The sequence below is a fragment of the Eulemur rufifrons genome, chromosome 8 (genome assembly GCF_041146395.1).
Source record: "Eulemur rufifrons isolate Redbay chromosome 8, OSU_ERuf_1, whole genome shotgun sequence".
Classification (NCBI taxonomy): Eukaryota; Metazoa; Chordata; class Mammalia; order Primates; family Lemuridae; genus Eulemur; species Eulemur rufifrons.
The window spans coordinates 105,288,998-105,300,823 of record NC_090990.1 but is presented as its reverse complement, the minus strand read 5'-3'; the positions used below and the strand labels follow the sequence as shown (position 1 = coordinate 105,300,823).

General features: G+C 46.2%; 2 protein-coding genes across 3 annotated transcripts in view; one reads left to right on the top strand and one right to left on the bottom strand.

The window, feature by feature from the left end:
• Nucleotides 1–11,826, top strand: part of POLR3GL (RNA polymerase III subunit GL) — a 38,412-nt gene that overhangs the window by 22,322 nt on the left and 4,264 nt on the right. Inside the window, exon 1 of one of the 2 annotated variants that reach the window (XM_069480705.1) lies at nt 6,035–6,080. The exons of the other annotated variant lie outside the window; for it this stretch is intronic. The gene's annotated coding sequence lies outside the window, so the exon portion shown is untranslated. Of the gene's footprint in view, nt 1–6,034; nt 6,081–11,826 lie in introns of those variants that run through there. 2 annotated transcript variants of the gene reach the window in all.
• ANKRD34A (ankyrin repeat domain 34A) lies at nt 757–5,882 on the bottom strand. The gene is made up of 4 exons (XM_069478880.1): nt 5,493–5,882; nt 4,620–4,849; nt 3,751–4,283; nt 757–3,206 (listed from the first exon to the last, which is right to left on the bottom strand). The coding sequence occupies exon 4, from the start codon at nt 3,088–3,090 to the stop codon at nt 1,600–1,602; it is 1,491 nt and encodes a 496-aa protein (XP_069334981.1). The 5' UTR covers nt 3,091–3,206; nt 3,751–4,283; nt 4,620–4,849; nt 5,493–5,882; the 3' UTR covers nt 757–1,599.

Genomic DNA, 11,826 nt, shown 5'->3' with positions numbered 1-11,826 from the left:
GGTAAAGTTATGATTTCATCTGTTCTAAGCAAGGGGGAAAGTAAGAGAGTAGAATGAAAGGCTCCTTTTACCTCCCTTTAGAGTGAGAAAGAGAATGTATGCAGAAAACCAACTGAGAAGTCATAGTGGGGGGGCAGATTAAGAAAGGTACCTTGTTCATAGAAACTGTCAGGCTGGATTCTTCTGATTTCTTTGCATACATGCACACACACACACACACACACACTACATACTCTGTCAATTGACCATTTTGCAATTTTTACTTAGGTGAGATTATATTAACTGCCACCCCAACCTCTCCTACAGTGATCAGAAATCAAAGAAATCAAAGATAGGGAAATAGAGGCCAAAAGTAGAAGAAAATAGATGAAACACAGCTGGTGACATGAAAATTAGACCCTGAGTAACAACTGTGAGTGGCCAAGAAATAGGAAGCTAGAAAAAGGGCAGTTAATGTACTGGATATATCTGCTGGTGGTGGAGGAAGGGACTCTTTGTAGGAATCTTAAAGAATTCAAGGATGGACATAGGGGAAATTGGAGGAAATGAAAGCCTGCCAAATGCCTTAAAACCTTCAGGACACAGGATACTTGCCTTTTCTTCTACAACCACAATTGGTCAATTGGTCTCCTGAAAAGAAGGTGGCTGGAACTTCTAAGTGTCCCCTGGATCATTATAGCTATAAGTTAGGATCACCCTCCCTCCCCATTCCTCATTCCCCACACCCACACTTCCAGGCAGAAGTGACAAAACAGAGACTTCTGAACACATTTATTTGATATGTCAAGTGGAGAGAAGAGTGATTTAGGGTTACTCCCCACTTCTACCTTGTGGGGGTGTTCATAAGCTCAGACAGACAGAAGAGCAGCTTAGAGCCCATGACCCACCCCGTGGGAAAATGAGACAACGTATTGTAGTGGTTGAGGGAACAGGCTGGGAATAAAAAGCAGGAAGTTAATTGAGAAGTGAAGTTGAGGCAGGAAGGGCAGCAGCAGAACTGAGGCTGGGGGTTGCTGCAGGAACCCCAAGAAGAGTGAAGAAGATATCCTGAAAAGTGTTTGGGGCTGGAAGTAGGGTGTGAACAAGGAGCCAGGCCTGGAGAGAGAAGCAAGACCTGCAGAATGGGGTGGGATATTCATGAAGAGGGTGGAGTATGCAAAATCGTGATAGGCTGTGTTGCAGGGTATACATGGAAAGCAAGGGATTGGTTCGGCAGGAGGGCAAAGATATTGGAAACTACCCATAGTAGGGGGTTCCCTACTGCTTCTGAACAAATGCAAGTGAGTTTGGGACCCTAGCACAAGTGGATATGTGTGTTCATTAGTGTGCTGTGCCTGTGGGTACACAAGTAATCCCACATGCAGGTGAAATGACCAGGGCATGAATGCATGTGTCTATATGCCCAGTAAATAGAGTACTTATCCTTGCTTGCTAGTAAGAGTGCTGTGCTTGTGGACACATGTTTAACCATGTGTGTGTGCACCGTTCCCATGAGCACATGCAAGAGACCACTCTGTCCATGGTATGTGTGTGAGCTGGTTCTCCCACCTGTCCCATCAAGGTCCTGATCCCCACCCTCCTTGGCTCCTCTCACTTCTCTCAGCGCCCTGGCTCCCCTGGCCCGCCTAGACTCTGGAAGCCCCCTAGCAGGCGGATCTGCTCAGTTTGCATGGAGTGTCGTCTCACCAATTTGCGCTTGGTCCTGGGAGAGCCTGGTGCCCCGGAATAGGGAGGGGCAGGCAACGAAGGCGCCCGACCTCCGGGTTGGGGGCGAATGTCGGGGATAGGGGGGTGGGGGCTGACGTTGAGCGGGGGCAGGAAACCTGGCCGCGTTTGCGATATGTGGTCCAGGAGCAACGTCCCAGAGCCCCTCCGCTCCAGCAGCCCGGGACTTCGCCTCCTTCCGCTCAGCGGAGATACAGCCCCAGGCAGACTCTCCTGGGACTGGCGCGGGGAGGGAGCCGAGCCGGCTGGATTGAGGGTCAACGGGGAGGCGCTGTAACGGCGGCGCTCCAGGGACAGGCGACTGGACTCTGGCGAATCAGGGCAAAGATGTCCGGGGGTGTCGAGCTCCACCGGCTCCATGCGGCTCAGTTTCTGCCTCAGCCCTGAAGGGGGACCAGACTCCTGAGCCTCTGGCGCTGTATTTCGGCGAGAGAGAGGACCCCCGCCCGTCACTTTCTCCGCCCATGGGGGCGGGTCCTCCGGGCCTTCTGTGCTGTGACGTCGGGAAAGACGGGGTCGACCGGTCAGGGTCAGGCCGTTGAATTCGGTGGTCAAGCGCTCGATCCCAGGTCTCCCTTCCGCGGGCGGGACCGGTTGAGGAGGGGCTACTAGGCCCCAGGGCTCGGAGTTGAGCCTTTTGAGGGGTTTGGGGGGGTGACGTGGTGGTTTGGGGAGCGGCTCAGAAGGGGAGGAGTCATCGGGGGGCTTAGGAAGAGGGAATTCAAATACGTCCCGCTTCTCCTCTTCTTCCTGGGTGCGAGGGGATAACAACCCCCGCCCTCCTCCTCCAGCAGTCTGCAGCTGGATTTCCGAAGGCGACGTGCAAACCCCCGGGCTAGGAGGAGCGGGAGCAGGGTCCTCCACCCCTGGGGATGGCGGGGAATTGAGATACTGCCGGGTCTTCTTGGTGCCCGAGGGAGAGGTATCAGTGGTAATGATGATGACCTCCGTGCCCTTGGCCTTGCAGGCGTCTAGCAGCGTGGCAAGGGTCTCGCGGTCCCCGCGGTCCAGGGCGTGGACAAGCGCTGAAGCGCCCGCGTGATCTCGGACGGAGGGGTCTGCGCCGTGGGCAAGGAGCAGCGAGGCCACCGCAGCGCCCCCACCCCCGGCGCAAGCGTGCATGAGCGCAGTGCGCCCTAGGCGGTCTGCGATGTTCGGGTCCGCGCCTTGCTCCAGGAGGTAGCGTACCATGCGCGCCTTGTTCTGAGGGTCATCATAACGGGCCCGACAGGCCGCCATTAGCGCAGTCTCCCCCTGGGCATCACCCTCATTCACGTAGGCGCCTCCCTCCAGAAGCAAACGGGCCAAGCGTAGCTTACCCTGACCCACGGCCCGAAGAAGAGCGTGGCCCTCGGTGTGCAGCATAGCTGCGGCTGGGGCGAGGGAACCGATGGAGCCGGGACTGGGACCTGCCGAGGATGGCTAGGGGAGTGGGGGTGGTGGTTGGCAGAGGCCTGAGGTCTCAGTGGCAAAGCAGATCCCTGCAAGAAAGAGAAAGATCTTATTGATGGATTCAGCAGGGAAACTGAGGCACCGATGGGGGGACCCGGCGTGGGGTGGGGAAGATCTCCACGGCACACAGTCCTTCCTCTAACTCATGCCTTTGAGCCGCCCCTTCCCCCCCAGCGCATGCCTGAGGAGGTGGGAAGGGTGCACCCGCACTGAAGGACGAGCGCGTGCAAATGCGTTCGTGCACGCGCAGGGATATCCGCACCCCCACCCTCACCCCACGGCTTATCAGACCTTTCCAACATCCCCCTTTTCGTATCCACATTTGGAATCCCCCTTTCTAGGATGCTGAACACCACCCACCCACACACATGCACCCATACAGTCACACACATATTCCCATTCCTAACCTCTTTTAGGTTGCCACAGCCCCAAAAATTGAGTGGGGGGAGGGAAGCAGCTTGCGTTTGGGACCTAAAACGGGTGGAGGGAGAATTGGGGGTTTCTTTTGCCCCTGCTATGTTCCCCATCACTCCTTGCTCTTTCCCCTCCCAGGCTGTGCACCCAAATAGATACCTGAATATCCGCAGAATCGCCCGGCCAGGATTGAGGCCGTGGCCACGGGGCAGCCTGGGTGGCGGAGCCTGGTTCCCGGGGGCCCACATGGCTTGGGGGGGGCACCCGGATTCCCTTGGTGTCAGTATCTGCGCCCCGCGCCGGATCCTGGTCCCTCCTCCCGGAGCGCCCCGGGCACAGCGCCGGCTCCGGAGGAGAGAAGCTGGGGGGGGGGGGGGGGGCGGAGCTCTGCTATGCTATTTATAGCCCAGTCTCTGCGGGTGGGGGCGTCGGGTACCCAACCGCTCCCCCACCCATGCACACATAAACCTTCCAAAATCTAGAGGCTCCAATCCTGACTTCCCTTTCTTAGCAGACCTCCCCTCAGCCCCAACAAACCTAAGTGTTCCTTAGGGGACTCCTCCACCACTCAGACAAGGACCATCCGGATTCTTCGCTGAGCTTCAGCAGGTCCCCATTCTCAGCACTTGGTGTGTTTTTTATGCGCTCCTGTGCATCAGACCTGACCTGCCACACACACGGCACATGGCACACTGTGCAGAGGGTTGTAGAGAGGCGATTTGGATCCACAGCCGCCGTCCATACTGTGCAGAGACAGGAGATCTGGCTGCCTTCTTGTAGTTTGTGAGGGAGAGCACGATCCAGCCTGGAGTCAGACACAGGTACATCCCCACCTTACCTCTCCCAAAAGGGTACACACATCACAGAGAAACCTGGACCTCAGCTCCCTTTTGTAGACCTCTTAGATAAGTATGAGGAAAGTGGATATCCGGAGGAATTTTTAGATAGGGTAAGGGACATTTTCAGATGCCTCCATCCCATATTCTTGGCGGGAGAGAGATAGGAGAGGGGCAAGGAGAAGAGCAGACCATGTAACACATGCTCTTCTCATTGCCTCTCTTTACTCTCAGTCTTGCTTAGACTCATTATTTTTCCATCTTGCTTGAAGGTCTCTGTCTGAATCGCTCCTTATGTCTTCTCTCTTCCTATCTGTTGCTGTTGGTCTCTCACACTGTCTCTGCCTCTCCCTGCCACCCGCCTTGTCTCCATGGTTACCACAGCTTCCATCTACATATTTTAGGAATGAGTTTGTGTCCAGCTGGAAGGCACCAAGGGAAGTGGGAGATGAGAAAAAATCCTAAGGACTTAGAAAGCTTACCTAGGGTCCTAATATCATTTGGAGGCTAGAGGCCCCCAGACACAAGATACTAAAAATAGTGTTCCCAGGGAAGGGAGAGAGAGAATATTTGCAGGGAAGCTACCCATTTTTACTAGCTATTTCTTGGATGCCAACTATATGCCAAGTGCTTTATATACATCATCTCCAATCCTCACCACAACACTATAAGGTAGGAACTATTACCTTCTGGTTTACAGGTGATGAAACTGAGACTTAATAAGGCTAAGAAAGTTCTCCAGAGCTTCACAGCTATGTTTCTGTCCCATTCCAAAGACTGGCACTTGCCACTGAAGCTACAGCCTCTCAGTCTAGAAGCCATTTTCTCTGACATCTAAGATAGTCTTTTTGAGTAACTTCTAGATTTTATCTTCACTCTGAACTCTTTCCCTTTTTCTGTTTTCTGTGAAAGTAAGACGATTCCTTTCACCCTGTCCTCCTTTACCAAAAGGCTTGGAGGAGCCAGAAGGCAGTGAAACATTCAGAAAACACTAGGCTCCTGCCCAGCCTCCCCAACCTTGGTTCTCTGATCCTCAATCCTTCCTTCCCCAAACCCTCTTCCCACCTTCTCATAGACACGGCAGCAACCTACACAAAAATATTTTTAGAAAAGAAGTATCCATTGGTGGTGCTGGAGGGAGGCAATGTAGGATTGAAAGGACGATTGGAGTAATGGAGGAGAGGCCAAGCTGTGAAGCCAGAGTCACAAAAAGACTGATCCCTAAAGAGCAGCTTTGATAGGGGTTCATTTCTCTTTAGGAGCTTTCCTCCTTTGGCTTCTCTGTGGGGGCTCCCTAAACAGAGTCCCTCGAAGAGATCTGACTGTCAGGTTCCCTCTGTGACCTCTCGCTGGCCAGGAGCTCCTCCATCTGGGGTGAGGTCGGAAATAACTGACCCGTGGTGATTCTGCAGCCACATCTCTCTCTGCGCCCCGCTTCCCAAGCCACGGTTCAGGCTGACTCGCTCCCTCCCTCCTTCTAGTTCCAAGCTTCAAGGGGGCGGGGACCTCCCGCCTCGGCTTTTCCTAGATTGGCCGGGAGAACCCACCAATAGGGAGCTTCGAGAGGCGGCCCTAGAACGCCTGCGGCTTGAGGAAGACAAGCAAATTTCAAGTTGGCCGTGGCTTGGGCTCCGCGTGGGGGAGGGGCAGCAGGTAAGGCTCCGACCTGGTGGCTCTGACCTGGTTCGGTACCACACTTGCCCAACTAGTTCACCCGAGCCAGCCTGCAAAATAGACAACACTTTCCAGCTGCCTGTTGGATCAGTCCCCTTCTGGCTTCCTACCCTTTCTACCCTGGGCTCCCATTGCTGTATTGAAAACCGTAGTTTTCTATCGTGCAACGGAGAGATATATTAAAGCAGAAAGTGAGAAAGACTCACTCTAGTACTTCTGACTCTTTGCTATGTCATCAGCCTCTCCCGAATCTATTAATATTATCCCCCTAGGAGCCTGACATACTCCTATTACCTATCAGGACTCAGCTGAAATATTACGTTCTACCTGTAGCTTTCCTGGATTGATGTTCTTGCAAATTCATTGTTTCCTTGTCCGACGATAGCATTTTATGTATACCTCTATTAGAACACTGAGTGCGCGCTCTCTTAATGTTTCTATGCTTTTTAGAATATAAGGTTTTGTTGGGCAGGTTCAGGTACTTAATACATAGTGCCCAATAAGCGTTAACTGAACGGAACTGATTTCCGGGAACTAGTACTCTTGTTGAGGAGGCAGAATTTAAACTCCTAACGTAATTAGGGAACAATGAAAGACAATACAGTATATAATTAAGGGCCCATAAATTAGTGGTTCGTAATATTAGTGTTTGGTAATTGTTCCCACAGTCTAGAGAAGGAAGAAAGTGAGTAGAACTGGAATGGTGAGGGGAGGCTTTATGAATCACAAGGTCTCAAGTTTGGAAGGGATCATAGGAATCATATATTTATTTGTTCATTCACTCAACAAATATTTATTGGGCACCTATTAATACCAGACACAATGCTAGACAATAGGGATCATAGTGAATCCTCTACTCTAGCCATGCATCCTTCCTCTGATAAACTCTATTTAATAAATTGTTACCCAGCTTCCACATAAACATATTTAGTAAGGGAACTCCCTGTCTTTGCAGGTCTTTCCATTTTTGAATATTTATTCTTCAGTCAATATCCAACAGATATTCTAAATAAATATATAGTTCAATGAAATGCATTTCACACTTCCATTGTAAAAGAGGGAAATCTGTCCTAGTGATAGTATTCTTAAAAGCAAACCATCCCTTTTGTTTTCTGATTATAGAAGTAATAATATTTATTTTAGAAAATTTGGAAACACATAAAGATATAAAAAAAATGCCTATTATTTCATCACCATGATGTAGTGATAACTATTCATATTTTGATGTGTGGCCTTTCAGTTTCTTTTGTCTGTGTGTATATACATGTGTGTATCACATACATAAATAGGGCCATATAATAAATATAATTTTTTTTTTTGAGACAGAGTCTCACTCTGTTGCCCAGGCTAGAGTGCCATGGTGTCAGCCCAGCTCACAGCAACCTCAAACTCCTGGGCTCAAGCAATCCTTCTGCCTCAGCCTCCCAAGCAGCTGGGACTACAGGCATGCGCCACCATGCCCAGCTAATTTTTTCTATATATTTTTAGTTGTTCAGCTAATTTCCATTTTTAGTAGAGACGGGGGTCTTGCTCTTGCTCAGGCTGATCTCGAACTCCTGAGCTCAAACGATCCACCCATCTCGGCCTCCCAGAGTGCTAGGATTATAGGCGTGAGCCATCGTGCCCGGCCAATACATATAATTTTATATTATGTTTCCCCCAATCTATATTATATTGTGAACATTTTTCTGCCTTTAAACATTATTTGGAGTCTTGCTTTTCGTGGCTTCATAATAGTCTAAGATAGGTATTTGATTTTTGTAACCATTCGTTTGTTGTTGGACCATTTTGGTTATTTCAGAATTTTTGCTACCATAAATACCTTTTTGACGAACATCCCTGTACTTACATCTCTGTATGTATATCTGATGATTTCTTTGGGATAGAGTTTTAAAGTAGGATTACTGGATTAAGGTTATAAACATCTAAAAGGTTATTGATTGCAGTGGTCAAACTGCTCCCCTTGAAAGATTGTGTTTTTAGTTTTCCAGTGGAGTATAAGAGTTTCCGTCTGAAAAAAATACTCATGACAGCCTGATTATTATTTAAATCTTTGTCTGCGGGCCTGGTGGCTCATGCCTGTACTCCTACCTTCCTGGGAGGCTGAGACGGGAGGATAGCTGCAACTCAGGGGTTCGACACCAGCCTGAGCAAAGTGAGACCCTATCTCTAAAAAAAAAAAAAAGTAAATCTTTGTCAATTTGATAGGTGAAGAGTGGTTTTATTGGCCATTCTTTTGTTTATTGCCTGTTCATGTCCTTTGCCTGTTTTTTTCTATTGGGATGATTATTTTTCCCAAGAATTCTAATATATGAGTATTACCTTCTTATTGTATTTATTACAAACATAGCAAACTCTAAATATTAGAGTGCCCCAGTTCTCAGTCTCTGGATTTCTTTTTTTTCTGCCCATATCCACACCTTTAGGGATCTCACCCAGTTTCATGACTTGAAATATTGTTTGTATGCTGATGACTTCACTAGAAAGTAAGTTCCATTTGAAGGCCATGGCTACAGCAGTTTTTTGTCCATTTTGCTCACTGCTGTATCACTAGCATCTAGAACAGTGCCTGGCACATAGTAGGCACTTAATACGTATTTGCTGAGTGAATGAAGGTGGTGGTATTATTATTATTCTCATTTTACAGATTAGGAAACAATTTACAATAAATAAATTGCCTAAGTTTATGTAGCTAGGAAATGACAGAACTGGGATTCAAATCCATGTTCTTTCTTAACCACTACAAGTACTGGCTTCCTTAAATTTGATATAATCATTGGTGTTTTTCTGTATGTTTTGTTGAAAACTGCTTCTTAGTAACTTTTACCACACTACACAGGTATGCATAATTGGGAATGAGTATAGTGTATATGAGATGTTGTCTGGGGGAGAGCAGAATGCAGGGTGAACGCTAGGGAAGGTTGATGTTAAGGAGGAGCAGATTGGGGCCAGATTATGAGACTTTAAATATCCTCAAGAATTCAGAATCAATTACAATCTTAAACAGCTGAGATTTGTTGTAGATTCTTAAACTGAGTGGGGTAGATGGATGGTTTACAGTTTCCCAACCACTAGTTTATTGCCTGGATTAAATAAAATGTTGTCATCTTTTTCCTCCACATACTTAGAGGATCACTCATTTAACACATTCAGTGCCACACTAGAATTTTTTTTTTCCTTGTAACCACGTTATTTTATTACGAAAATAGAATAAAAACTTTGAATCAACTGCAGGGTTTTGCCCAGGGGGACACCCATCATGTAACATGTATGCTACAGCATGGCAGCGTGAGTTGCCCTTGAACCATGTGATTACCAAGGTTATAAGACGTCTGAGTTCCATATGCTTCATGAAGCCCCAGGCTCAAAACTAGTGTGAGTTAAATGCAACTCATATAGTAGTTAATGTGTTAATATGTAGAAATGGAGTTGGATTTGTATAACCTCAAAGCTCATGGCCTTTTCTTAACTCCTCTCTGCTTTGCAATCAAAGCAGCTACTACCTTCACTGCTAGAACGGTATGTGTCAAGTGGAAAGATACCTGAGCCAGCTAGTTAGAGTATCCTTTCCCTTGAAAGAGACTGAGGACATGATGACAAATTCTTATTCTTTTTCTAATCTCCATGAGACCTCCTTCTCCCCTATTATGTTCTTTTCAAATAAGTCACAGTTTAATGTTAACCACAGCCATTTTTTCTCAAATTTTTCATGGCAGTTAGACTTGAAACTTTCCACATTTCTCAGATATACATTCTACCTACACATTATTAGTCTCATCTATTTTTTCACCATATTTTTAAATTTTTAAGCGAATATTTTTCTCTTATTTACAATAGCAGTACCTATTCAGTATAGCGAAAAACCCTAAAATATGCATAACCCCCAAAAAAAAATCCTCAGAAAAACTCTATCACCTCAAATTAACCATTTTAATTTTTGGTTTATATCCTTCAAGAACAGCTTTTTAATTTATATGTGTGTGTTTGTATTTTTGACAAAATAGATTACCTTCTATGTATTATCTTAAAATCTTTTTCCACCAACTAATATTTTGTGAGTTTTGAATTGTTACATTTCTTTTTTTATTAAAATAGCTTTATTTTTTAGAACAATTTTAGATTTGCAGAAAAATTGAGCAGATAATACCAAGAGTTCCCATATATCTCTGGCACAGTTTCCCCTCTTATTAACATTCTATATTAGCATAGTACATTTGTTACAATTATTGAACCAATATTGATACAGTATTATTTTTTTTTTTTTTTTACTTTTTTTTTTTTTTGAGACAGAGTCTCGCTTTGTTGCCCAGGCTAGAGTGCCATGGTGTCAGCCTAGCTCACAGCAGCCTCAAACTCTGGGGCTTAAGCGATCCTACTGCCTCAGCCTCCCGAGTAGCTGGGACTACAGGCATGAGCCACCATGCCCAGCTAATTTTTTCTATATATTTTAGTTGGCCAGAAATTTCTTTCTATTTTTAGTAGAGACAGGGTCTCACTCTTGCTCAGGCTGGTCTCAAACTCCTGACATCAAGCGATCCACCCGCCTCGGCCTCCCAGAGTGCTAGGATTACAGGCGTGAGCCACCACGCCTGGCCTCTTAGGCTCCTCTTAAATGCAACAGTTTCTCAGACTTTATGACCTTGACAGTTTTGAGGAGTGAGGTGTATTGTTGGATACCCCTCTGTTGGAATTTTTCTGATATTTTTCTCATTATTAGACTGGGGTTATGTGTTTTGGGAGGATGATCACAGAGGTAAAGTAACATGTCATCAAATAATATTAAGGGCACATACTATCAACATAATTTATGACTGTTGATGTTGACCTTGGTCACCTGGCTGAAGTAGTGTTTGTCCAGTCTCTCTACTGTAAATCCCCCTCTCTGATTTCCAAAATTGTACTGGACAAAATTCTTTATACAGTCCACACTTAAAGAGTGGATAGTTATGCTCCTGTACTTTTAGAGTGGAGTATCTACATAATTTATTTGGAATTCTGCGTGAGTAATATTTCTTTTCTTCCCCATGTATTAATTCAGTCATTTATGTATATCACTATGGATTCATGAATATTTATCTCATACTTTCAGGTTATAATTCAATACTACTTTATTTATTTTGTTGCTCAAATTATTCCAGTTTTGGACATTAGGAGCTCTTTCAATTGGCTCTTATGCCCTTTGACATAGTCCCATCAATATGTGAGCGTGGTTGTTATTGTTTTGAGCCCTTTCTTATTTTCTAGTTACTCAACATGTTCCAGGCTCATCTTGTATATTTCCTACCCTGTCTTAGAATCAACCATTTCTCTAAGGAACCCTGGTTCCTTTTATTGGAAAATGGTATTAGAAACCAAGATCTGGGTGGTAGGTGTGCTCATTGCTACTGGAATGTCATTTCTTTCAAGTTTCATTTTCATTTTTTTTATTTTATCCCCCATCCCAGCTGCTTCTGACTGGCTCCTCAGGATTGATGACAAAAGGCAGAATTCAGTTCAGTGGAAGGAGGAACTTTCTATTCATCAGAGTTGATCATAGTACAATGGGCTGTCTTGGGGGAGAATGGATACCTTGTCTTTAGGAAAATGCCACTATAGGCTATATACCTAACAATTTACAGAGTGGAGTCCTGCACTGGGAGGGGGTTTGGACTAGATGATCTCTAAGAGTCCTCTCAATTCTAAAATTCTGTGCTTCCAAGTGCTGTTTTAAAAGAACAATTTGATT